The sequence below is a fragment of the Zonotrichia albicollis genome, chromosome 8 (genome assembly GCF_047830755.1).
Source record: "Zonotrichia albicollis isolate bZonAlb1 chromosome 8, bZonAlb1.hap1, whole genome shotgun sequence".
Lineage (NCBI taxonomy): Eukaryota > Metazoa > Chordata > Aves > Passeriformes > Passerellidae > Zonotrichia > Zonotrichia albicollis.
The window spans coordinates 41045538-41072574 of NC_133826.1; the positions used below are offsets into that span (position 1 = coordinate 41045538).

The following is a 27037-nucleotide window of genomic DNA, read 5'->3' on the forward strand; positions in this document are numbered from 1 at the left end:
CTCCCTAGAACCATAAACCCATCAGACTCCAAGCCCTGCTGCTCCTGTTGACACAATAACACTGTCCATACTTCCCATCTCTTTAGAGAGCTTTAAAGAATAAATTCTAAATAAAGAATACTTTAAATTGGTAAAGCCATTCCAGAAAAAGAAAATCCTATACAATGACCCTTTCATCACCTATGACTGGAAATTTCCCTACTTTGCCTTCTTAATTTCTTGCTGCCCCAGAGCTGCATTTTAAGAACAAAAAGGAGGCTTTTCCTATACTGTGAAAGTATTAATGAGCCCCACTGAGTGTTGTTACTGACAAAGCCTCTCCAGGGACTAATTACAGCAGATAATTGTAGGCCATGATTTTTTTTTTATTATTGCACAAACCTCTCAGAGACTCCAAGGCAAAAGCCAAACCCAAAGTCCTTTGAAAAACTTGCAGTCCCTGCAGGGAGCATGAAGGAGCCCCCAGTACCATTCCTTAGCAAGGCTTCCCAGGGACCTATATGGCCTACATCATACCTGCTGTATGTAGTTAGAAAGTAAAGATAAAATCTTTACTAGAATAAAGCTTTAAAAAGTAGGCTTAAGCACCAAAAATATCACATGGAAAAACAGCAGACATTACCAGCAAAGGAATATTTTTGCCTTTCTCATAACTTAATTAACCCTTATACTTCAACTCTTCAAAGACAAAACAGTAAGAAGATACAAGTAAGATTTCAACATGGAATGTGTTTATTTTTTATTTTTAATTTTCAGTACAGTATTAAGAGGTCATTTAAATACTTTAAATAAAGATATTTGAAGAAAAACCCAGAGGATTCAACTAGGTAAAGAAAAACACAATCTTATCAGTGGATAAAAGACAAGTATTGAATGACCTTAGGATCTTCAGAATAACATTCTCAAGAAAATGCATATTCCTGGGTCACCTAGTCAGGAATGCAGCTTAGTGTTGTGCTTCTCTTCCTGTTCTTTGTTTTGTGGATCTCAACTATAATGGACAGCTTCACTGACAGGCAGGAAGAATTTTTTTTTTAATGAAACATGCAGAGAACCAAGTCAATGTGCTTTCAAAACCTCTATAATTTTCTCTATAATTATAAATCAGATAGGCATCAGGTCATACTACAGTCCTAAATATCAACCCTCTCTCCTCCTTTTATATTTCCTCTCCAAATCAACCAACTATAATTATCTGACACATTACAAAGGACCATGGAAACAATTGGTAGGCAGTTAAATATTACCAGACATGTAAAAAAAATAAAATAATCTGAAACTAACTGAAAATTAATTATGTTTCACAAAAGGATAAGTAAAACTAAAAGCAGAAGCTGCTTTTGGCGTGGAGTGAAAAAAGGGAAAAAAAAAGCAGTCTGCTACTGTGCAAAGTAGAATACCCCGATTTCTGGAATGCATGCTCTGCTTCCCTCAGGCACACTTCTGGAGCAATGCTGGGAGGTGGGAACATCTCATTTAAGATGTCCAGCCACCAGACCCTCTTCCACTATTTCAAAGTCCATTTTATTTTCATGATAGCTCATATTTGTTAGTCATTTAGTAAAGAAAAATTTCCATACACCCATTCTGATGAAAAAAATTTCTTTCAAATGCCAATCAAGGAAATCCTGACATAACTAAATGAAGAGAGTGGAAACATGCAGTAAATTTTATTTAAAGTTCTCTGCAGGTATATTTACACACATACATGCTAAAATATTTAAGCACATATATGTGTACATACCTAAGACATGTAAGCATTTGAGGTTCTTAGCTTACAATATTCAGTCTCATAAGATCCATGGATTTTTAAAGATACACACAGTGAGATGGAATGTGTTAGTTCAAGCAGCTAAACCTGACAGAAACACACACAGGTCAGGTCAGTGATTTTTCTTCCTTGGATCGCATGAGTGAGCACAGCTTCTTGCAGTGTTAAGTGTTTGGGGACTGGAAGCTGTCACATTTTGGTTCCAATGCAGTAACACATTAAACCAGTAATCTAAATTTCATAAGCTGCACCTTTAAACTCACGCAACACTGTACAGGTTTGCACACAACTTCCCAGCCAGTAGTCTGATGCCCTTCTTTCCTCTTCCAGCCAAAAATGACTGTTTCAGTGAAGAATTTAGGTAAAATGAAAACAATTTTCTCATTTGCAATCACATGACCAGGAAGTAGAGTGGGTCTGCAGCAGAAGCTGAGATTCCCTGATGCAGTGGGTGTGTAGAAAGTTAAATACCACTTCAATATCTCCACATTATTCCCATGAGGAGTGTGTTTATAACAACAAGCAGACTGTGGCACGCAACCATAGTCTAAGGTCAGCAAGGCCCTTTCTCTGTGCTACAGAATCACCCCTCTTGAAAATTCAGTATATTTATGCCTTTTAAAAATGAAAGTTTCCAGGAGGTTTCATGCTCAGTAAGGAGTGTGGAAATTATTTCATACTGTAAGCAAACTGTCAATTAAAAAGGGCAAAAATTCATTTTTAAATCAAGCTATGAATTGGACATCAAGCTACTTATATTTTGGATTTCTATTAAGAGAGATAATAAATGGTCATGTTTAATTTGTTGAAATAATGGCTAGCAAGGTAAAGCAACATTCACTTAAATGAAAGAGATGCTTCTTAAAACTGCATGAAATTAATGATTCTCACCCACAAAAACTCCCCAAACAAACAGTTTCATAAGGGAACTGCTACAAGCTATGAAACTTGATAGAGGAGATTAATATATAGCTCAGCATCCAAGTCACTATGATATTTCAGTACACTAAAAATTGTATCTATTCCATCAGCACATATTATTAAGATGCATTATGTTGTTGGACCAATTTTTTATACAGTCTAACAAAAGTTACAGACCTTGTATATCTTGTTACAGTTAAAATAAAGACGATTTCTGAGGCTCAGGCCTCAATACTCAGTTCAGTTATACTGCCAGCAAAAAGCTGAACATATTTCCCTTAGTGCTATCCTTAATCTTATATACCTTCAGATACAAAGGTTGGACAATTTTGCGTAATATGTTGCAATTACACTACCTGGCCAAACAAACTGTCCAAGAATCGCTAATAGAAATGTCATCAGAAAAATAAAGTCCAAAGCAGATTTGTACTAAAAAGAGAGAAAAAAAATCTACAAGAAAAGTGGTATAAGCCCTAAAGAGCAGTACATTCTTTGAGGACCTCCAATATTATACTATTTTGACGTATATGAATGCTTTTCTTGGAACATACAGAAAACTGTTTCTCTTAAACCAAGACAGAGAATGAATTTAATAGGGGTTTATAGGTCTCAAGTTTAGGAGGATTTCCCATCAGGTTCTGGAAAAACAAAAATCATTAAATACAGACAGTAACCAGTTTGCAAATCAGGACATAAAATGTCTCAGATTATATAAAAGTATACTCCAACTTCTCCATAACAGAAGTCAAAGCTAAGGCCTCACAATTCCAGTTATTAGAAATAGCATATTCTCTTTACTAGGCCACCACTTGAAGCCAGCTACTCAGTGTTTTAAAGAAGGAATCTTATAAAAAGCTGGTTGCAGTGCAGTTCTTTGCAATATGTACCCAAGTACAGACAGATTGCTTGAAAGTATTAAGAGTTATAACAGAAACTGTTAAAGAAAATGCAACATAAAAACAAAATGCAGCAAACTACACTGCCTGAAGTTTCTTCAGGGTCCTCATACCTAGTAAAGTTCACTACACAGATTAAACATCATGAAGTACAAATTAACAAACCACATGATTAATAAAATCTGTTCACTTTATATTAAACATCTCTACTCTGATTACAGAACGTTTAGGCCCTCTGTAGCACAGAGGAACTCTTCCCTTTGTATCGCGGGCCAGGTTCTCATCGCGAACGCTCCTGCCCGCTTATTTCAACAGGTTCTGCAGCATCGCCGTAGCGTAGGTGGGGTGAGCTTGTCTGCTTGCAATTGCGTTTTGCAGATACTGGATGCCTCCACAGCGTTCCCAAATCTCTTCAAACTGCCTCGGTAAAATTTCAGCACCTCGCTTTCGGGTTAAGCCAGTCTCTTCAAGGTTAAGCTCACACATATCCATGTCATCCTTACCTGAAATGGTAAAGGGAAAAAGAAAACATATTTTACATCATTGAAAGATCCCATCAATAAAAATTAGATCCTTGTTAATTACATTTCCTCTCTGTAGATCTGGTTTGCTGGTAGACTTCAGAGCTTACGAGGAAGTCCTCAGATACAGGCATTTTTCAGTTTCCTGGTTTTTTGTTACACAGAGAACACTAAAACAGTATGAGAATAAACTAATATCAGATGCTGCAATTGACAAAGCTGTGCTTAAACAGCAAGCAAAAAGGAATAAAGGGAAGAAGCCGAAAGATCATCATCTCGATACATTCTTCTGAAACCCATTACAGGATGACAACCACATTTGGATTACATATACCTTCAGTTTCAGGCCACTTTATAGTGAACTGCTTTACTTATGGTTAAAGCAACTAAGAATTCCAGACTTTGGATCAAGTAGCTAATCTGTCAGCCTACCACACAAAACCAACAGTGGGACCAACGTAGGCAATCCAATGAAATTATATATGTAGCTCACAAACTAAATCGTAATCTTATTTTTAACAGGTACTCAACGACAGCACTGCTACTTTTAGCTATGGGCTTTGGCACTGAACAGCAACAGCTGGTATAAGGAATTCTACTTAAAATAATTTGCAGAAAACAAACTTTTGTTGCCAGTAAAGCATAATCCTGTAGTGAAACAAATTGGCTATGGCCTTTCCTCAGTCTCTAAGTTAAATACAAAATCTCAAAACACAGAAGCGTAAGCAGCATTTCTCCAGTGTTTTCTCCCCTGTTCCTTACCCTCCAGAAAAGGAGGATACATTTCACTACCAGATAAATCTCTACCTATCCATTGCAACATTTATTCTAAATTTTTAAGATTAAAAAGCTATTTTCCCATACTAAGTAGCATAAATAGGGTAAAAGCATCAGCTTGCTATTAGCCTCATGCTATGGACAGACAATGTAACATATGCACAAATTGTTTTGATACAAACTGCTTGTAATTCTTTACAGCTAACTTAAAAACAGTATAATAATGAGTAGACCTTTCCCAGATAAATTGTGATGTTTTATCTTCACACTGTCTCCAGTTCAATGAATAGTCTGAGGGTTTGTAATAATACAACTCTTTCCATTTGATTTCCCACTGTCTATGGCTTCCCAAATTGAAGTACGTGTAGAAGTAAAACATAGGACCAGTTACATGTCCCAGTGATATTCTGAAACATTTGGCCACCATCAGCAGCAGTCCCAAATCCTCAAATTCTGCCCAGATAAGAAAGAACAGAGAAAGGGAGGGAGGGAAGGAAGGCAGGGAGGAAGGAAGGCAGGGAGGAAGGAAGGTGGGGAACTTGGAACTTCATCCTCTTTTTCTGAAGTTTGTTATCAACTCTGAACCTTCTCCAAGTTTCAACACCAACCTGCTACAAGCAGAATGGGTGCCTTGTCAGGGTGAAGCTCCATTTGCCGAGCAATCCAGGGCCCATCGAAGTGTGCGTACCACCAGCCCTTCTTCTTGTTCTGGGGGTCCTTGTACTGATCCGCGGGGCGGATGAAGGGAATGCGGAAGTAGCGCTGCTGCCTGTTTATTTCAATCTCTTGTTGTCTGCCCGGGAGCTGGGCTGCGGGGTTCTGTTGTGCTATCATTCAAAACATCCCCCCAAAAATAAGTGAACAAAGCAATTAGAAAACAAGAAAGCCATATTACTTCCTTTATTAATCAGCACATTAAAAAACAAACAAACAAACAAAACAAACAAGAAAACAAACCCTCCCCCAAAACCCAAGAGATTATCTCTCAAGGTCATCTGAAGTCTCAGCAAACCTAGAAAGTATTTCCATCTCATATAATGTGCATTCTGTTAATTGCAACAGCTAAAACACTGGTCAGAAATGGCTCATGTTAACTCCTGTACATGTTGCCCAATGGCAAATTTAAACAAAACTAAGTAAATAAAATAATATATTCTGCTTTTAATCAATATTTAAGGTAAAACTTGCCATGTAAAATTTCTTACCAACCAGAAACATTTATCAGTAATTGCTTTAGTTCAGTCCATTTTTTTGTAAAAAAAGATCACAGCGCACAGAAGCATTTTCAGTTGCAAACATACAAAAGCATCACTTGATGTTTGACAGTCGACACAAAAGGATGTATAATACTGTTAGAAATTACTAATTTGTTAATAGAAATGTTGACAATAAATACTGCTTATTACAAAGCTGCCACCAAACAATTTTCTGCTTAGATTTCTATAAGTCAAAATCTGGCATTAGAAGTAACTTCTGGCTGCTTTCTTTTTTCAAGGAATTTTTAATTTCCGACCATTAAGATCAGCTGACTAAACTTCTAAAGGAGAAAGTTACATGAAATTTGTTCAAGTTTCATATATATTTTTGGTAAATATTTTCCACATGCATTTTTGGACTTTTTGAGTTCCCCATATTTCAGACTCTAGAGAGAAACTCACTTTCAAATAAAAGCAGATACTCTCTATGTTAATTCATCAAATGATCAACCTTCTTAATCTTACATATACACTATCATAATCGATTTTAAATAGTAAATGCTCTTAAAAGCAACATTCTTTCCTTTAATAACTGCCCCTGCAAAAGTTTGTTACTGATCTTGTTTTAGTGGTTTACACCACTGTTACAGATACCCTGCTTAAGAACCTTTACCATCTCTACAGAAGAAAATCAGGATTAACTTTTTATATGTTTCAGCATAAAAGGAGTAATTAAAAGTGAATTCAATTTTTTTCCTTGTGTATTGAGCAACAAAGAGAATTTCTGAGCTAACATTTATTAATATGAAAAATTACAATTACTTTTAATAACTTATTTTTACAGTCATGAACAGAACTAATACAGACTAGCAACTACACCTTGAAATTTCTTTTGCCTAGATTCAAGCAAAAATAGTTTTTCTAAACCTGAAGAGCAGAACTTTAACAAACCCCTATATGTCATACACATCAAATCTCCTTTTTCTAATGTGTGCATTAACAACAAACATAGAAAAAAAGCACCCAGATTTTAACACATGAATGCTACTTTTATACATCAACTCTGATAAAACACACACCTTACATGAAGACAGAGTATATAAAAAACTAATTTAATTCTATGCATTGTCTGAACATTTATCCCAGCAGATCAGTACTTAAGTATTGTTGAATACTTTTTGCACTGCAATGGTAATTGCTAAGGCTCATTTCTACCCCTAGGCATATCTAAATCTAGAGAAGAGGGCAAATCTAGAGAATGGAAATGCTAAGCAGCCAATGGAGCCTCTATTGGTGCTATAGAACTGTGGCTGTCTATTCAGAAGAAACCATCACCTGAATGTTAGTCTGTGTGCTAGGAAAACAGTTGTTACATTATGTTGATTCCAGAGTTTTGCTACAACAAAAAGCCATGTGCAGAAAATAAAAAAAAAAGGCTAGAACAAGAATGGTTTTGGGGTGTTGGTGGTTGTGGTAAAAAATTGGAGATTATATCTTTCAATAATTTATATAAGAAGGTTATTTCACTCTCCCTTCCCATGACTCCTCAAATGGGTAGGTTTTCACGAAGACAAGTACATTTTTGAATTACTAGAGTCATGTATAATTACCATCAGATTAATAACATTGTCAAATTATCTTTTTTTTTTTTACAATTAACTTCTATATACATGTGTAGCAAAACACTGGATTAATCAATGTTAGTATGGAGCTCTCAAGTGTTCCTATTCTTCAAAGTTAGCTTAAACAACTGTCTCCTCACTTACTTGAGTTGCTCAAAAATGGTGCAAAATCTGTGAACAAATATTACATGTTGAACAAAAAATGAAAGTGCTGATTCCTTATAAGTTATGGCTTCATTACAACATCAACAGTTTTCACCAATGCTGATAACAAACAAATAGGAATTCTAGCTACAATACAAATGCAGATTCTAAGTGTTTCTACTCTTTTTCTACTTCTATTTTCATCAAGATTTAACCTCAAAATCACCTTAATAATTTGCAATTCCTGTTACAAAGCTTCAGTGGTAAATTGCTCTGACAAATCTGCTATTTAATTAATGTAGTACTTTATTTTTTTGACATTCTGCTAGAAAAAAAAACTTCCAGAGCTCTGTCAATATCAGTAATAATACACAAACCAGTGCTTAGCTTCTATACTGAATGCATGAATTTAAATAAAGGATACTTATAAAATTAGATTAAAGGATACTGTAAAACTACATTAAATCAATGAAAAGATGTAAAGAAAAAACTACATCACTTGAAGCCCACATCCACTGACACGGGAAAGACTTTTAGCTTAAACACCTAAGAAATCAGAATTTCTTCTTACTACCTTCTCAGATGACTATAGTACATATGTATGTGAAATGCCCATGTGGTATAATTATTTGCAATGCAAAGAATTATACTGGCATTGAGAGTCTCTAAAGGTCACTATCAATTTCTTCTGAACTGCAAGGTTCTCTTATTCTCTTATTATGCCATATTTCAATGAAGTTAAAAAAATACAATGAAAAACACTGAAAAAAATGCAGCAAATATCTCAAAAGTGATAACAATATGAATATTCTCAGCTTTTTGTGCAAAAATCCAAAGATCATCTGCTCTTTGATACTTCCCATCAGCAACACTGTGTATGAATATTTTACCCATTTAGCTCCAGAGAGAACGTTCAAAGCAATTTACCACTTGGCAGAAGTGCTTCAAATGCCTTTTCCTGCCATTTCAGTCACAAGCTTTCTTAAGCAGCTAAAACCACATTTCAGACACAAGGACCCATTATTTGATAATATCTTCTCCAGGGGTCCAGATTTTGCCTGCCACATATCCATACTAAAATTCCCTGAGAACCTCAAACTCAGGTAATGCTCAAGTAATTAATAACTCAAGTAAATGAATCAAGGGGAAGGAGGTGCCTTTGTACATGGACTGAGATTACCTAGGGCACCTGGATTCCCTGGGATGCTTATTCTCCATGTCCTACAACAATGCCTTAATCTCAGGCTCATGTGACTTTGGGGAGAGCACTTTCTCCCTATCTTCCCTTTTCTTTGTCTCTCCCATGAACTGTGTGACAGGAACACAAATATCAAATATAATGGAACAAAAAGACAAAAGGAATGATCTGACTAAATTGTTCCATGCATTTACTGTGATCCTATAAATTTCTTAGATTCCTTTTATACAGATGATCACCAGACTTTTGAGGTGGAACACTGGGAAACGAGTAACAGTCCACTCTGTAAATACCACGCCAGAAACCAGGTACAGAATTTCCAGGTCTGGCAGTATGAAACTCCCACACTTCCTTGATGAATGCAAGAGAAACTTACTCTGATTAGTGTGTGGCTTTGTCAATAAACACCAGCCTGTGAAATCAGTAGAATGAGGGGTCTAAATAGAAAACACGGTCTACACAAAATTTGTCACCCCATGAGCCAGAATTACAGCATCAACACTCAGATTTTATAAAGGAGGATGTAACATGATGTATGTAAGCAGTGATGTAAACGACATAATTAGTAGCACCTTTTAAAAGTATCTACATCTATGTCTACATGTCTATGTCAATATTATGAAATATTAAAGTAGCACAGCAATGAACATTTAACAAAAATGCCAGCACCTGCACCAGTAGATCAAGAACTCTTTTTAACAGATGTCAGCTGGATGTGAGAAAAGGTTTTAAGAAGCATAAGAAGCTGAGTCTACCGAAAGTGTTTTAATTTCTGTGAAGAATTTGCCAGTTTCAATCTTTCCAAAATATTTACCTTAAATCAACATAAAACACTCCTAAAAAACTCCAAGTTTCTTCAACCTAGCAAACCCAGAATACATTCCAGAAATGTTCTCTTTAGAATATTATCACCAAAATTACTATAAACACAAAATTATCTCTCCTCACCATAGTCTGTGACTGATTTGGGAGCACGCTGTTCTGTTTCTGCATTGCGTTTCTTATTCTTGGATTTCCAAGCATGATACACCTTTAGCCTTCGGTGGAACTCTTCTCTGCAAGCTGCCAAGAGTTCAATATCTATCCCAAAAAAAAGGAGAAGGGGAAGGCATGAGTGAGAAAAGTCAGAAAAATATTTATTAAATGTTTTTCTATATTGATAAGGTATATGATTGGAGATCAAGCTGTGACACTAATATGATAACATGGAATGTAAAAACCCCTCACTCTCTGCAGCACAGCGCCTGTGTTTTATGACCCAAAAAGTCCCTCAGAGTTTGATGAATCCTTTTCTGCTTTAGAGTAAAGGCAGTCCCCAAAGTAGCTGTTGTACTGGGACATTTGGAGCAGTAAAATGCTACCAATATTTCTGTTGACAGTATCACAATACAAGCCGCACAGAAACAAATTTTAAAAAAATTTAATTGCACTGCTGAACATTATTTCTGCAACTGAAAAAAAACCATGAATTTGACTGCTTATATTTGTATTCTTTTTTCATGTATGTATTTTAATTTTTCTGAAGTTCATTATGCTAAGAATTGAATGATGACAAGGCTTTTTCATTAGTTATCTCAGAGTATCCAAGCTGGCTTCATGAGGAAAGAACTCCACTTATTACTGCACCATCTACATAGCCGAAAACATTGCTCCAGTCTTGCATATGTAAAAACACTAAAAGAGAATGAGTTACTTTCCAATTTCTACATCCAGGAAGAAATTCTGAGTGATCTTAAATCACAAATTAACCAACTGCTTTCAATAAGAAGCAGGAAGAAACAGTAATACCTAAAAGACGAATAATTCTTATCTATTTCTATCTTCACAGCACTGAGGCCAAGGTGATTAATGCCCCACTGTAAGCTTCCAAAAAGAAGTTACACATTTTGAAAATTAAAGAATAATAATCTACGACAGAACATATTTTTGCTTTCTTTATGATTTGGTGACAGCAAGAATTGATAGCAAAAAAATTCTTAGAACATGCAAATTCTAGGTAAAGCATAATAATTACTATTCCCTCTGTGGAAGTACATCAAATGGAGTGAACTTAATTAAGAAGTTATAACATGTATTTTATGCCCAAGATGTTTATTATCATAAATATATAATCCCTTAAAGACATCACAAAGGAGATTCTGTTTCCTTAATATGGAAATAGCTTTGTGTATTGTTCTTTTGGGGGTAAGAGAATTTTTAAAATTAATTTGTTATTCACTCAAACTCATGTAAACTTTTAATCTTTGTTATAGGAAGAAAGTAACACTTTTTCGTATAACTACAACTTGAGCTCTTTCTCAGAAAAAAAAACACTTACCACAGGAGGTGTTGATTGTATCACGAAGCTCTGCATATTTCCACTTACTGAGATCATGCTTCTTAGTACCAGCAGCAGCTTTTGTGGCTTGCACTGCAGGACCCCTGCAATTATTTTTAAAATGTATATGTATTTTTTCCAAGTATTAAACAGGATTTTTTTTAAGAAGAGGAAGAGATCCCATGATCATTAATGCGTCATACTTATTACCACACAGACAAAATACCATAGTATTTTCAAGTTGTTTGAATTATCAAGAGAAAATGAAAATATATTTTATGCTCAAAATCATATCATAATCTGATTTGCCTCCTAAAGATTAAAAGGAATTGTCATTGATATTTTTCAGGTATAGAAAGACACATATTCTGAGTATCTCATCCCACATTGATGTACATTTTACTTTGTGAGAACCAAGATGCAAAAAACAAAGACTGAACATTTTTAGTTCCATTCAAAAAACAGACAAGGAAAAATATTCCTGAAGTAGAACAAGGAGAAGGAAGAAAAGGCATTTCCTCTGCTATTTAAAATTGATCTTGTTCCTAACCTTAAGAAAATATTCTGTCTGACAAAAACCTAACTTGAGAGAAGAAACCAAATTAATTCTATATTGGCCATCTAATAACAGCAATATTTATTCTGAGTTGGGAGTGATGATATTGATCATCATGATCATCAAGAGTGATGATATTTATCATCAAAGTAAAAAAGACCACTCGGACTAAACGCTAACCAGTAAAAAAAGACTCATCAAAACTCAGTATTTTCCAAAGGCAAAAGGTCTTCACCATGTAGGTAATGTCAAAGTGAGTCAACAGCGAATGCAAGTGAGGAATTATTACTAAAATCTCAATCATCTTTAGGAAAAGGTACAATGTTTCCATGTATGAAACGAACATTAGATATAAACATAAGCCTGAATTTCATTTTTTCCCCAAGAAATGTGGTATGGATAAGTGGAAGAACTCTCCCTCAGGAACAGCAAACTTCCTGTGGATTATCAGCTTATAAAATAAGTTGAAAACACTGCAATGTTCAGTGATGATCAGCACATCTTTTAAACACTAAGGAATTCAAGAGCAGACACGAGATTTTACCAGTCTCTGCTCATGACTAAGAATAAAAATTGAATTCTTTCAGGATCTGAGGGAATTTCTTCAAAAGAAACTAGAAAGAATCTTTAACAAGGTAGCAAAGTTCTTGATGCAATAAGAAAAAACAGGCTTTTTAATTGTAAGGTCTGTTTGTGCAGTAATATCTTTGTGGGACAGGCACAGTATTAATAGGTATAATCTAATGAATATTATTTTAACATTTATTTTTCCATAAAGGTCTCATGTGGTACCGTGAAGTTTTATGTTTATTTTCCTTTTTTAATTAGAAGGTTATAAAAAACTATTATAACCTGAATTTTTTCTTTATGCAGATACAGCAGTTTTGAAAGCAGTGATAACAAATGCAATTTAAATTTCATTGAATAAACCTAACATTCCTCTTAATAACAACTGAACCATCTCTTCAGTATAATTAAAACTACAGAATCTTGCTGTTGGAGTAGCAGCTTAATGTCTACTCATACTACTAATCTGAGTCCACACAGCTTCCAGTTGGAGTTTGAGAAGTCAAACGTAAAAAATTGACTTAGAACTACTCATGACTGTAAAACAAATAACTGGACAAACTTCTTCAAAATATATACTTTAATATTTTGTTCTATTCTGTAGGACATCAAGGATTCCTGATAATTAATTTGCACTGCCTGGTGTCTAACCTTTTTGAACCTAATTTGACAAATCCTAAGGATTTTCCTTATTTAGCAACATTACCCACCACTCTAAGAGTTTGCTGCCTAATTTAGCACAGCAGAACTAGGTTGTAGTAATCTTTAAGAATGCTAATCCAATTGAATGGCTTAGTCTTTCTATTAGGGTACTACTGTGCACTCTGAAGACCACTTGCTTGTTTTCTACAGGACCTCAAGCACAACAGTCTGGCAGCAAGAGGAGCATCACCTTTGACATTCCATCTTCACTGCTCCATATGAGAGTTATGTATCATAAACAGTATTTTCAGACTAAAAATAGAAAAGACCAGTCTCATGTCAAAGGCTTCCAGTGTATGAAAAGTGAGACAATTTTTTTTAAACAAGCAGATACTGAGAAGCATTGCATTTTGAATCCGACCAGAACACAGAGCCTGATCTGGCCCCAAAATTTTTTCATCTTTTTGTACATTAAAAATTGGCCACTGTCATTGGAACTATGTCAATATATGCAATACAATATGGCCATTTAAATTCACATGCTACCTTAATTACACCTTATGTGGTTTATGCCTATTCTTAAAATACTGCAGGAGAAAAATTTATACCAGCTGCATTCCAATCATCCATGATACCACTAGAAAATTCATTAAACATGTGAGACTGAGCATCTTCAAACTATACATACATAGCTTAGTAACTTGTTAAACAACAGATTCACTTTCAAAACCTCTAAACATTTTTTCTTCTTCTGTAAGGTTCACAAAATCAATGTCAAAAAAAATTTCTACCATCAAGTTGCAGAAAACACTTTCTATTTACTTGCTGATATGGAAGACAATCACAAAAATTTCTTTGAACAGAGTATTAGTATTTGACCAACTAGCATATTCAGACCCAAACCTGTATTTATCTTTTCTTCTGCATTGTGCATAAAATCTCACATTATCATTCAAGAAATCCCAGAAGGAGATTTTGTTTGGATATCTTAAGAGGGTTTTTAATATGGTCTTACCATGGAAATTTTCAAAACTACTTTTATTTTAAGAGAACTCTAATGAGCATATTTCCTTATTAAATGCAGCAACAATTACATTGCTGTTAAATGGCTTCATTAGCTTTGTGCTGAATCTGTAGAAATATGCCTTTAAAAGATGTGGAGCCTTGTGATCTGTTTATCACAAAGGTGAGAGGAGAAGAAAGCTGGAGAAGCATTAATGAAATTATAGAAAATTACAGGGTACATGAACAATTCTTATTCTTTTTCAATATAATAAGTTAAAATAGCAAAGAAATAATTGCTGAAAAAATGGTAAATGCAATTTATCTGAAAGAAATAATTTAGTTACCTGCTCATAATTAAAAAAAACCCCAGATTCCATTACTTTTAATTCCATAATAATTCAACCCATTTAATGTGTGATTTGTTTTTAGAAAATGATTGATTCACTGGTGTTATACCTTCTCACCTACCTAGACAATATTTCTGACATTTCTGTGGCCATTTGTTCCCTACAAGAAAATTGGTATATGAGCATAAACCAAATATATATGGATATAAAACCAGCCTTTATAACCATGAAAGTGTCTTGACAATCAAACTGAAATTAAATTAAATGCACAGGAAACGACTACTTATTTTTAATTATTTCAATTCAGACACACACACAAAAATAGACAGACAGATAGATAGATAGATAGACAGATAGATAGATAGACAGACAGACACACATACACACACACAGAGTCCTGATTCTGTAAAGAACAATAAATTACACAGGGCAGTGAAAAATGGATGGTATGTTAAAAACTTTACAGCAATTATATAATGATTTTTGAATAGATGTTATTTGGTATATTTGGTTATTAAAGGGTTTATTAGATGTAAGCAAAGTAATGAATATGAGGCTTTAAAAATTGACTTAGAAATTACAGATGCATACTAACAAAGATTGCTATGGGGTATTAGTAAATAAGAAGACAATATCAATTTCTTTTGATTAATTAATGTGGCTTTTATCTATTAGAGCATTCAAATGGAAAAAAATGCCATACGTAGTCATTTGTGGCTTTGTTCCATTGGCTCTGCAAACAGAAGACATTTAATGTTAGACAAACTACTACCTAGTTAATATTTTAATAATCTGAAGCAAGAAAAGGTGGGTCATAGCATTTCCTGCTCTCTCACATCTTCTTTATTATCTTAAGAATTTTTATTATTATTATTTTTAGCTGATTATATAAACCTCTTTTCCCCCCAAAACTTTCTCATTCAGTTATGACTTAAATAATAATCTGGGAAAAAAGAAATGTACAAGTGAAAGCTTCCCCCAGCCTTTCTCCCCTGTCCAATCTTTCAAAAGCAGAGACTTTGAAGCATACTACTGATGTATTTCATGCTTGGATAAGTGTGTCACAAGAAACAGCAGCAATCCTCCTGTAGCTGCTCTGGGAACAGGATGGGTGCTTCTTCATGCAAGCTGTGAACAGACCCCAAGTGTAACTGCTGTGCTGGAAACACACAGGTGAGCACAGGTAGCACTATCTGTGCTAAATTAGGACATAGGATTGTTCCAATGCAAAACCCAGGAGAGATACACTCACAACACTCTTCTAAGACTAGCTTTCTTTTGATGTTACATGCCATACTGTACACTTCAATAAGCCACATAAATGAATAAAAACTACCCAGTTGAAAGCAGATGCTTACTATCTAAATTAATATTTACTTAACTGCCAGTCATTAACTTTAATTTACCCCTGGGTGCAGTAAATCACATATTACACATCCTTTCAAACTGTGGATGAGTAGTAAAATTGGATAAAGCTAGAAGAGGTCCAGCAGATCCAGCACAGAATAAGCACAAATGAAAATCCTGGTTCTGCTGCCAGAACAAACAACTTTTCTTCTTTGATAGTAGCCAACAAATATATTTTTTAAGAAAACTGTTAATACTTATGCCCCTTGAAATATCTATGAAAGCTATGAAAGTGAATACAGCAAGGCACTGTGGAAAAAAGAAATAAACTACAGGCACTCAAGTTCAAATATGACAACACAAAAGTGTCGCGTATTTGTTAAAACTGAGCACATAAAATCACCCTTTTCTTCCTCTTTTCACTCAACAGTTACAACCATACAATGGAAAATACCTTTATTTTCTTCATGCCAATATGTAAGGATGAAACCAATTTTTACAGAAGTGTGATAACACTGTAAAAGCAATATACTGCATGAATTCAGTATGAAGTCACACATGCTTTATCTTATTACAGCAAAATTTAACAGGGAAGATATATATACTTATAGAAAAGTCAGTGATTTTAGTGTATCACATGCTAATATGTCAGTCTCAAATGTAGAAGACCGTAGACTATAACTTCTTTAGACTCCAGCAAAATTTTGATTGGTATAATATAAAAGAAGTCCTGAGACTTTATGTTTTAATATTAGATTACATTATTTATTCTAACCAATAGTTTGCATTTCACCAAATTTCTTTAGCTGCTACCTTTAAGGCAACTCCTGAAATTATATGAAAATCCTCTGATTTCAATAGAAGATACTGGGGCCTGGGTAAGGTTTTAGTCTGATTTTAAACAAACCAAAATAAAATCAAATATTAAATTAAAAGCATTCTGTTCAGGTTTTGAATGTGCAATGAACTATTTGAAGTAGACTTTGGAAACAAGGGAAAAAATTTGCCAATGAGATAAAAAAGATCTCATGTAAGCAGGAAAATCTATCACTTCTTTTCTAGATTTAGGTATTATCTTGCTCAAGAAATTATTTCCATCTCTATATTAACATGTTCAGACCACTGAGTACTTTCCAAACACTTAGAAGGGTCTTCAGTCACCTACCAGCTGCACAGCAGAACTGGGCTAGCTACACAGCAGAGAAACTGGCAGTCAAAGAGTTATGATGACAATTAGCTCATCATCCATTCTGGGATTATACAAGAAAGACCAATGCCAAAATCACCTATGAGCAGTAGGAAACCCAGTGGAGGTTAGAGCTTCACTGACAGAGAAGTTACTGAATTCTCTGAGCTCTTGACTACTGCATCCCTTCTTTCATTTTTAAGAGAACTCTGCCAGGTTGCAAGACTAGAGTGACTTTGTGTCTACCTTTAAAGTATTGCACCAAAATCCAGTCAGGGAGAGTGGTGAGGCACTGGAACAGCCTTCCCAAGGGAGCTGTGGCTGCCCCATCCCAGCTTGGATGGGCCTCTGAGCTACCTAGTCTAATGGAAGGTGTCCCTGACCATGGCAGGGGGCAGGAAAGAGATGATTTTCAAGGTCCCCTTCCAACCCAAACCATTCTGATTCTGTGAATGGAGCATGTCAGTCTCAGTCAGAGACAATTTGACAGCTATTGCAGTACCGAGGGAAAAAACACAACCATTTCAGTGGAACTTCCCAGAAGTCAGTATTGAACATGACAAAAAATTACCCACCTATCTCAAGCAAGCATACAGTTATTAAAAAAAGTATACATTTAGATGAAATTTGGGTAGCAAAAGAAATACATCTAGGAGCTTGAAATTTCATGGCAACACAAGGGATTTTCTTGCACTCATTTCAACAACAACAACAGAGTAGAGTCATATTAATGAAGTCACCAAGTATGTGACCATGTTCACAGGTCCCTTCATGCAACTTGACCAGTAAGTACCATTTTTACTGGAACTTCTAAGTTGCTTCTAAGACATCACCTTTTACACATGAAGAGTTCTTGCTCTGCAGACAGGCAGTGTGGTTCTGTGTATCAAAGGTTAAGCTCATTTTATCACACATCAAAAATTGACACAAAACAAGACTAACACTTAACATTTGAACTCATCTATGTTAGGTATTTTCATTCCACTTGAAAAAACTTACCAGTCAGGGCCCAGAAATTACTTTTATTTCTGCAGTTAAAGAGAGCTTCTTCTTTAAAAAAAAAAATCCCACACAAATTCACTGTAAAAATGGAACCACCATCAAGACCTAGCAAAGATGTATTTTATTATTACTTACCACTGAAGAAATTCTATTCCCTACTTTAAATGAGTCATAAAAATCAGAATTCTAAGTTGGCCATCCTTGTTAGAACTCAAAAAAAGAAAGAGACCTGCAGTCATGTCCACAAGCACCTACAAAATCACTGATGTAGCAAGACGCAAAATGAAGAAAGTCTAAGCAAAAGCAATCTAACAAATTTCAAAATTTAATTTGAAAAACATTCCAATATACTGACTTAAAAGCTCCATTTAATGAACACAAAGTTCCATTAACCAAACAAGAGCATAGTCTTCTCCAAGGGAGCAGGATGGGGAGAAAAGAAAGCACAGAGAGGAAAATGTAACTCCTTGACTCCATACCTGCGCAAACCTAAATCCAGCTGTGCCTCATCACTGATGAGCTCTGCCTCGCTCTGGGCAATCCTCATTGCCAGCTCGTGGTCACGGCGCTCCTGTTCAAGCACGGCCTGGTGCTGCGTCTCCTCCTCTCGCTCTCTAGCCAGCTGAGCCTCAATCTCAGCCTGTTTGAGAACAGGACACCTTTAGCCTTACCCAATCAAAACCAAAATGCTACATGAGCAGTATTTGAAAAAAATGCTTATTCAGCAACTTATTCAAATTCAAGACTCACAGGCGTCTTTCCTCTTCTTCCTTCCTTCGTTTTTGGTCTTCCTCTTCACGTCTCTTCCTTTCCTTTTCCATTTCCTCCTGGATGCGTCGTAGCCTCTCTGCTTCGTCCTCTTGCTGCTTCTTCTTTTGCAGTGCACTCAGAAGCTGCTCTGAGCTTTTAACTAAAGCATCATATTCTTTCTGTATCTGTTCTCTAGTCATTATAGTGGTCTGCAAAAATAATAAGAGGGTAATTGTTTTTTATTTGTACTTCACTTCTGAAAGAACATACTTAAAAATATTAAGTGATATGAGATCACTGAGCACTATATTTAAATCATATATACACCTCAGAGCTGGGAAGCTTGAGTCCACTCTTCCCTTTTTTTCTACAATCCTGAGGACCCATTCCTCTCCCCTCTCCTATAAAACCATCCAAATTCATCTCCATATCATCAGTGAAATTAACTTAACTTCCTTTCAAAACATACCTTCACATTTTAAATCTTGCAGTTTTAAGCAACAGAAATTAATTCTTAGCATGCTAGGATGGAAATTAAAGCCTTCCCAGTGTATTTTGCATTGTGCTCTTATCTTCTTTAGTGGTTATTTACAGCTCCGCTTTTATGTCATACATGAAATAGCTTTTCTTAATATTTCTGCTAGCACTCAGAAAAAATACTGCACTGTGTTGTGACTAACTTTTTCTAAAAAGTTATTAGTAACAAATTACAGGTTGAAAATGCTTCAAAAATAGCCTTTGCTAGACACGTTTTCAAACCTTATTGACAGGTACAATTTAATTTCATTTTACAATTCACATCTTACTAATAAAACTGCAATATGGGGATTTGCTGACCTCTTCTGATAGTGTATCATGATGATAATCACATGTTATAATTTTCATTAGAAAAGAGAATCCTAAGCTGATAGGTTAACTCTACCATCTTTTCAACAGCGATTTTAAATAGAGAAGTCTTAATATGGCACACTAAGAAAGCTATAATATTGCATGAAATATGAATTCAAGAAACCAAACTTTTTCTAACATTAATAAATGCCAGTGTGCCTTCATTTTGTCTTTGTGATTCTGTGGTAAGAAAGAGAGGACTACAGACCTGAAGCATAATCAACAAGCTGAATTCTCTTTACCACCAAGTTTGAAAAACCTCATAACTGGAAATGTCTCTAGTCTGTGATAAATGCCTTGTTTCAGCCCTTATTAAGTTAAAATATTGGCAATGGTAATTGGCATTCTGATAATGGTAATAATGGTAATTGGTATTCCAATAGTGAAAGCAACAAACAACTTATTGACAGCACTTGTCTCGTAATACCAACATGCATTTTTTCTTTAAAACCTTCAGTGCCAATTTTGACACACAGATACCAAAGTCATACGCACCTATTTTCAGGATTCACTTCAGTTATATTTACAAATAGTTTTAAACAGGAATTACCCAGTGACTGAAAATTAAGACCACAATTTTAAAGTATATTTTCTGTTAAAAAAAATGCATTGGCCTTCTCCTTTAGATGAAGCTTTTAAAAGATTCCAGTACAAAGATACTTTTTCTCTCATTATTATCACATACCTTAATTTTGGTCATTGATGCATCAATAGAAGCCTCCAACTCCTTGACCTGCTTGCTTGTCTCTGCTTTTCCCTCCTTCAGAGCACTTACTACTTCATTAAATTTATCAAGTCTCTTCTTCAGTGTACGTACTTTTATCAGGCCATCAATGCTGTGAAGGTAAGACAGCTTATTTGCTTATTTGAAATAATTTTGGATGGTGATACTTTTAAAACTCCACAAATCACTCATGTAAAAAAGGTAGATGGGGAGAGAAGTTATGCCTTCTGACAAAACTCTCCCTCTTCTTTGAAATTTGAACATTATCACATCAAGTAACTAAGCAATGGAGCCTTTTCCAAGCAGTAACTAAAATTACTTAGCAAACAGTGGCTCAAAATGGAAAAATGCATTTTTATTTTGAGAATTAATTTGGGCTGGCTTTTTGTTTTTCTCACAATAATAAATGGATACTAATGATTATTAGTATCCACTAGAGGATTTTAACTGGAAAGGATAAAGGCTGAGTAGCGCTACTTATTCAAAGAGCAGTAACAGAATTAATCAGATAAAACTCTACTACACAGTATTACATCCCAGAATGAACACCATCATTACACCCCAAAGGATTGAGAAAGCAAGGCTGGGGAGGAGTTCAGGAAAACTCAAGAGTTTTTTTAAGAACCACTATTGAAGGCCCCACACAGAAGTTACAAATCTGCAGACAACCTTCCTAAACAGATATCACTATACTGGGATTTGCAAATCAACACACAAAAGTAGAAACAAAATCAAATCATTAAAGATGAGCACCAATTAGCGAAAAAAAAAAGTCAGAAATGCCAAGATTCAAAATGAAACATAATTCTCAAAGGATGTAAAAGAATTTATGAGGCCCACAACTAGAACAGAGCTATGTCTCTGTCAAAGAACATTAAGGTGTCAGCAGAGCTTAATTACTGAAGTAGTTTTTCCATCAGTATTCCCTGCAATCAGATAATGGAATTAATTTCATGAGGAGATAAGACAGTTATTATTTCTAAGATAAAAATGAAAGGGAGCCTATAAAGGAAGGAAGGTGTGACCTTGTAAAGGACAACAATTAACGACCTTAAATTAAATTAGACAGACTTAATAAAAAATTTTTAAAAACAAGGTTGTCACTGAAGGATTTTATGAACAAAGAGATAAAGAAACATCTTTAGGAAAGGTTCAGATTTAGTCTATGCATCCTTGGAAAAGAGTGAAGGAACACAGAACCTCTGAGTCTCCTTCAATTGTACTCAGCATCACTCTATGATTTCAGATAGATTTAGTTAATAAAGTAAACCTCCTCTTACAGTCCCAAGAAAATATTATTTAAAACATACTTCCTTCAACCAAGGAATATCTTCTTACCGTGGTTTGTGCTTTCTCTTGCAAAGCCACATACGAATAGTCTTTTGTATTTTAATGCAGGCACTGGCTCGATATTTTATCTTATTTTTCACTGTAAACACACATAAGACAGAATCTTAATGTTTTATACAGTTTAACACAACTACTATCTTCCTTATACATTTGATGTCACAAAACTGTATGCAGACTATGTGTGCTTGAGAGCTTTTTGTATATTGGAACCACAACATTTAAGAAACAGAATAGCAGAATTCACAATCTTGTGCCAGGCACAGAGGCTCCCACCCAAATCCAACAGGAACAATGAAATGTGTGCACACTCATACACCCCTCCAGATTCACAGATACCAGTAACTTTTGTTAAAAGTTAGAGCACACCCAAGATTTTAGTGTTACAATCTATGATGTCTGAAATCTCCTAAGAATTCAGAAATTCTATTTGCTTCACTATAAACAGCAACAAATAATAATCAGTCACAGACTGTGCTGGCCCAAATGCACAGCCATGTGTGCACTGGCATAAGGCCTTTATGCTCTTCTTCCCCATTCTAATGCAGTTTTCACCCTCCATGTTATCAGAGACTGCTGACATTCTGCATCAGACCCTTCCCAATCTCCCAGGTACCTTTTCTGAAGCACACCACAAGTGCCAATCTCTATTGCACACCACCTTATTACTACTCAGCAGAGTAACTTCAAGAAAAATCCCACCAACCTTGAAATCAGTTACTCAGAGTTCAGTATGTATCTGCTATACATGTCCTTGGCCACATTTCAAGGTGTTATTAATTGCTTTGCTGTATTTTTAACCAACATTTTGAGTTAATAAAACATAAGCCACATACATTTAATCACCGAGAGAGAACACCATTGAACTTTTTTCCAACGACTGCAGATAAGCCAGCGGTTCACTTGTTTAACCAGCTCTGCCAAGTGATCCGGATCAGACTTCATTATCTGATCAAACTCTGCAAACTAAATGGCAATTAAAACAAGTTTTACATATTAGCAGGACAGAGAGTGTTAGATACTATTGTTTGAGATCAGGCTGAATTAAAATTTTTTATATAAACTGTATGTCATTATATCAGCTTTCAATTAAAGTCAGCAGATAATTTTCTTACACTTTGTTGTTTAATGATAACAGAAATTACAAGCGCAGATTTTTTATATGTTTGCTGTATGGACGTCCAACCCTTGGCATTTTGAATAATATAACCGTTTACTAAACACCAAAAATACTTATTGTCAAAATTTTTAAAAATATATTGCTTTTATACATCCTGGAGATGAACTCTGGCCTTCCACAACTTCAAAACACATCTAATTATGTATCTGTGGAAAAAAAAAAAAGCTGAAAGCACTTCTCAATTTTTAACCTTTGTATAAGTTTCCCATTGAAGGCAACGTTTTCTGAAAATCCTGCACTTCTGCTTTTCAGTAAATATAAGACAGGAAGAACATTTTTCTGGGATTACAATAATTTTCCTTTGTCATCGCAATAGCTCTCAACTTCATCTCCTTACTCTGAATAGAAGCAGCAATGTTCAGAATCACAGAAGGAGATTTCAGTTATAAACAGATTTTACTAGAAAATATTTCTTCTTGGCTCTGACTTCATCTTTTTAAAAGTCAACATAATTCTTGGAATACAAACATTGCATTAGAAATACTGCAGCATCAGCAACAAGACTATAAACCCAATTGTATCCATACAAATTTTGTGGTTTATTCAAAGAAAATGAACAAAATTATTTATACAAATCCTGGGCAACCTTATTTAGGTTGGCCACACTTTTACCAATGTGTTAAACAATGTTACTTTCAAATGTCCTTTTCAAATGGAAATTATTTTAAGATTCATAATCATGAACTCCAAGAAAAAGATTACCTTGCCAGGTCTAAAAAACACCTTGGTTAGTCCAAATTTGTAATCATTTTCATTCAGTCCCAGGGCTTTAAATAGGGCCTGAAACACAGAAACCAGAAAGGATTAAATTCTGCCTCCTTCAAAGAAACATGAAAACCAACATCACAATATATTTTCTCATGTGGATGATACAGAAGAATTATTTTCTTACTTTGCAAAAAAGCCTAGGGTCCAGTCGAGCCAATTTTTCAGGCAAGTATTTCTTGTACATATTATACAGTTCATGAAATGACGCTCGTGACGGGAAACCACCTTGCATCAAATCCAGAACTGACACCATCCCTAAATTCACAGACACATACACAAAACCTGGCATCAGTAACATGCAAATTAAGCTGTGAATTTTATGATAAACAGTAAGTAGGTTTATGACATAAGACTCAAAGACATTGTTCAGAGACTAAACCACAAAGTTCAGCTGGGATTTGATCAAGCCTGTAGCATTTTTTGATTATGTGATCAGTCACAAAAAGTTAATACTGAACACATGAGAAAAGCCCATAAGGTTTTCTCCCTATATGAGAAGTAAGTAACACTCAATCATCCATATGATTTTTCTTCTAATATTTCTTCCAAAATCTTTTTTCTTTTTCAGCAGATTTGACAATTTCATTTTCAAAGGGAAGACGAAAAGACCCAAATCTACACCCCAAACCACCAAACAATGCCCAACCAGGCATTTATTTCAATCATGTGAATGGTATTTGTGAGACCTGGTGCAGATACAACCTCAAATACATGTGCAGGGCAGTGCTAGAACATTTAGTGTACTCGAAGTACAAAGTATCAGCTGCTAGGATGTAACATCAATGTCCCCAATAATGTTACAACATTTTGGCTGCAACTAGGGTATCAGTAAATCCCAGACACTGTCAGTAAGATTCAAATTACTTCAGCAGCACAGGCTATACCAGCTTTTACCCCTATTTTACATATTCTTATCCACGGAGGCTGCAGGTAAGATTTTAAGTTAGACCTTAACTTGTGGTTGCTGTCATAAAACTTAATCTTCTGCATACTTGCTTTCAACAGAAATTTAATTTGTTTATACTGTCTTTGTTTTTCAAAAAGTTCAGTGGGGCACGAGCAAATAAAGCTATACACTTGGAAAGCATCTAGCATTTCAAGAATAACAAAGATGCAGCATTTCATCCATGTTAGGTGTTCAGCTCCAAATCAAGCTAATAGTGATATGAAGAAACTTTTGAGAAAGTAAGCTTTTGAGAAAGTAGTATAATTAAACTCAATCACAGTATCAAAAAAATCAAAGAACACTGGTGTGCATCAATTACTAGATATCTCAGCTAACAGTGACTGCCTCTAAAACCTACAGGACTGAACTGGTGCCCTATTAATACTGTGGGCAACTCTTCTTTGCAAGAAGAGTCCTAATGCCAATTCAGATGAATTATTTCTAAAATGAATGCTAAGTCACTAAAAATCTAAATAGCTGTTTATAAGGCATAAATAACCTATCTTCTAGAAAACAGATCAAGCAAGGAAATACTGCTTTCATCCCACATATTTAAAGCTTACGGTAATTTTTAACCACCAAAGTAAAAATCAGAAGGAAAAATATCAGAGGCATACATTACCTGAACACTGAAGCTGAGAGAGGATCTGTCCTCCTTCAAAGTGGTGACTTGTCATCTTTAGATTAGGTTTGATACAGCGAATAAAGCTCGACCCCTAAGACCAAAGCAAGAAGTTAGCAAAATACAGATTTTTAAAACTCCTAAAATAATGGTTAAATAATTAGGACTTATGGGGGGGGGGGGAAGATAAAAATAATAGTATTCTAAAAGAGAAATGCTGACATTATCATAGAATCATGGAATGTTAATGGGTTGAAGTGAGCCTTAAAGGTAATCAAGTCCCAACCCCACCCTTTTCTCTCATATACCAGTTTTGCACTGAAATCTTGGTCTTTATGTAACTGATCTCAATGCTAAAACCATTAATTGGATCCTCAATTCTGTTGAATTTTCACTCAACTGTTCTCTTAACATGTATATAATCTATGATTTATGACTCTAGATCCTACTACCCTCAATATCTTCCACAGTCACAACACTAAAATTCCCCAGAGTTCACATGAGCAAACCAGACTCCTGACATCAGAATCATGCCAGATGAACCTGACCCTTAACTTCTACTTTTTACAACTTCCTTTGGCTCACAGCTGCAGTCTCCCTTCCCTGATGTTCCAGTCTGCTCCTCTGCTATGACCATGTGTGCTACAGTGCTACACCACTGCTCTCTCTGATGAGTTGACATTTAGCAAGGATAACATTTTGCCGAGCACCACCCAATTATTCAGATTTTCCTTTAACAGGTGACTGCTAATGACAACTTTGCATATTCTAAAACAAAATTGGGACTGAGAAAACATAGTATTAAGCCTGATTTGTGGCATATTCTCTCTTTTTCCATCTCTCAGTTGAGAATGAGACAGCACCTGCCAAGGGAACTCTACATTAACAATATCTCCCCAATCACAGATTAGCTAAACTCAAGAGTACAGCAAGCCTGGCCACACACTTTTTTCCCTGGACTGTATTTCAGTTCCAGAATGTTCTGGGTGAAATAGATCACCTTCAGACCAGTCTCATGACTGCAGTAAAATTGTATATGCTGGCTATACTCCAAGCACCCCACTCCTTTGTTTCCCTTAATTTTCCACACTTATTCTTTTTTTGACAGAGCATAACCTAATATCTATAATTGGTTAGAACTTGTGGTCAAGAGAAACAGCACTGTGTTCCTACAATTCCACGTTCTAAAGTAAAATGGCATGTTGTACATGGAGAATTTCACAAGCTATCTAATCATATCAGCCAAATTAACAAATATTCATTAGGGGACTCAGTTTCCTTGACCACTTGTGCATTTACAGCCTATCAAAAAAAGTAAAATGAAAAAATATTTTTAATGACTTTATGGAACATTAAAACAATAATTAATAATAAAGCATTTCTTAAATTACTTACTTCTAATAAACACTTCTAAATTTTCTATAAATTAGTCATCAATGATAATCAATGCACAGAAAGAAGTAAAAGAGACAAAACAGGAGATTGCAGCACAGACAGATTTCATACTGCTTATTCAGTTTTTTTAACTTTCATTCTACAACTTTTTTGAAGGTGGTTGGTTTTCCTTTTTCCAGTAAATATATAACCATTACATGCACAAGAAGATGTTCCAGTAGCTGCAAACTCCAAAGCAATTACTAATCACATTTATTGTAAGCCCTAATATTGAGATTATCTACTTTGTTTTACATCAGAAAACTGTGAACCTTCATCTGTATATATACTTACAGTGCTGTGAAGCTTCTCAAGAAGCAAATTTAACTGAGTCTGTAAAAGAAAACAGGTATTTCAAGAGCC

At 35.1% G+C, this 27037-nt stretch overlaps 1 protein-coding gene across 1 annotated transcript in view; it reads right to left on the reverse strand.

Annotated features, from left to right (window-relative positions):
• Nucleotides 1-714: 714 nt before the first annotated feature.
• Nucleotides 715-27037, reverse strand: part of LOC141729956 (unconventional myosin-VI-like) — a gene marked incomplete at its 5' end in the record, with an annotated part of 40984 nt that continues 14661 nt past the window's right edge. The window contains 14 exon segments of the mRNA XM_074546615.1: nucleotides 715-4091; nucleotides 5495-5713; nucleotides 7849-7875; nucleotides 9995-10126; nucleotides 11364-11467; nucleotides 18495-18674; nucleotides 18766-18974; nucleotides 20339-20489; nucleotides 21716-21806; nucleotides 22561-22690; nucleotides 23607-23684; nucleotides 23797-23927; nucleotides 25241-25334; nucleotides 26969-27007. Coding sequence (XP_074402716.1) covers nucleotides 3892-4091; nucleotides 5495-5713; nucleotides 7849-7875; nucleotides 9995-10126; nucleotides 11364-11467; nucleotides 18495-18674; nucleotides 18766-18974; nucleotides 20339-20489; nucleotides 21716-21806; nucleotides 22561-22690; nucleotides 23607-23684; nucleotides 23797-23927; nucleotides 25241-25334; nucleotides 26969-27007 — 1785 coding nt within the window.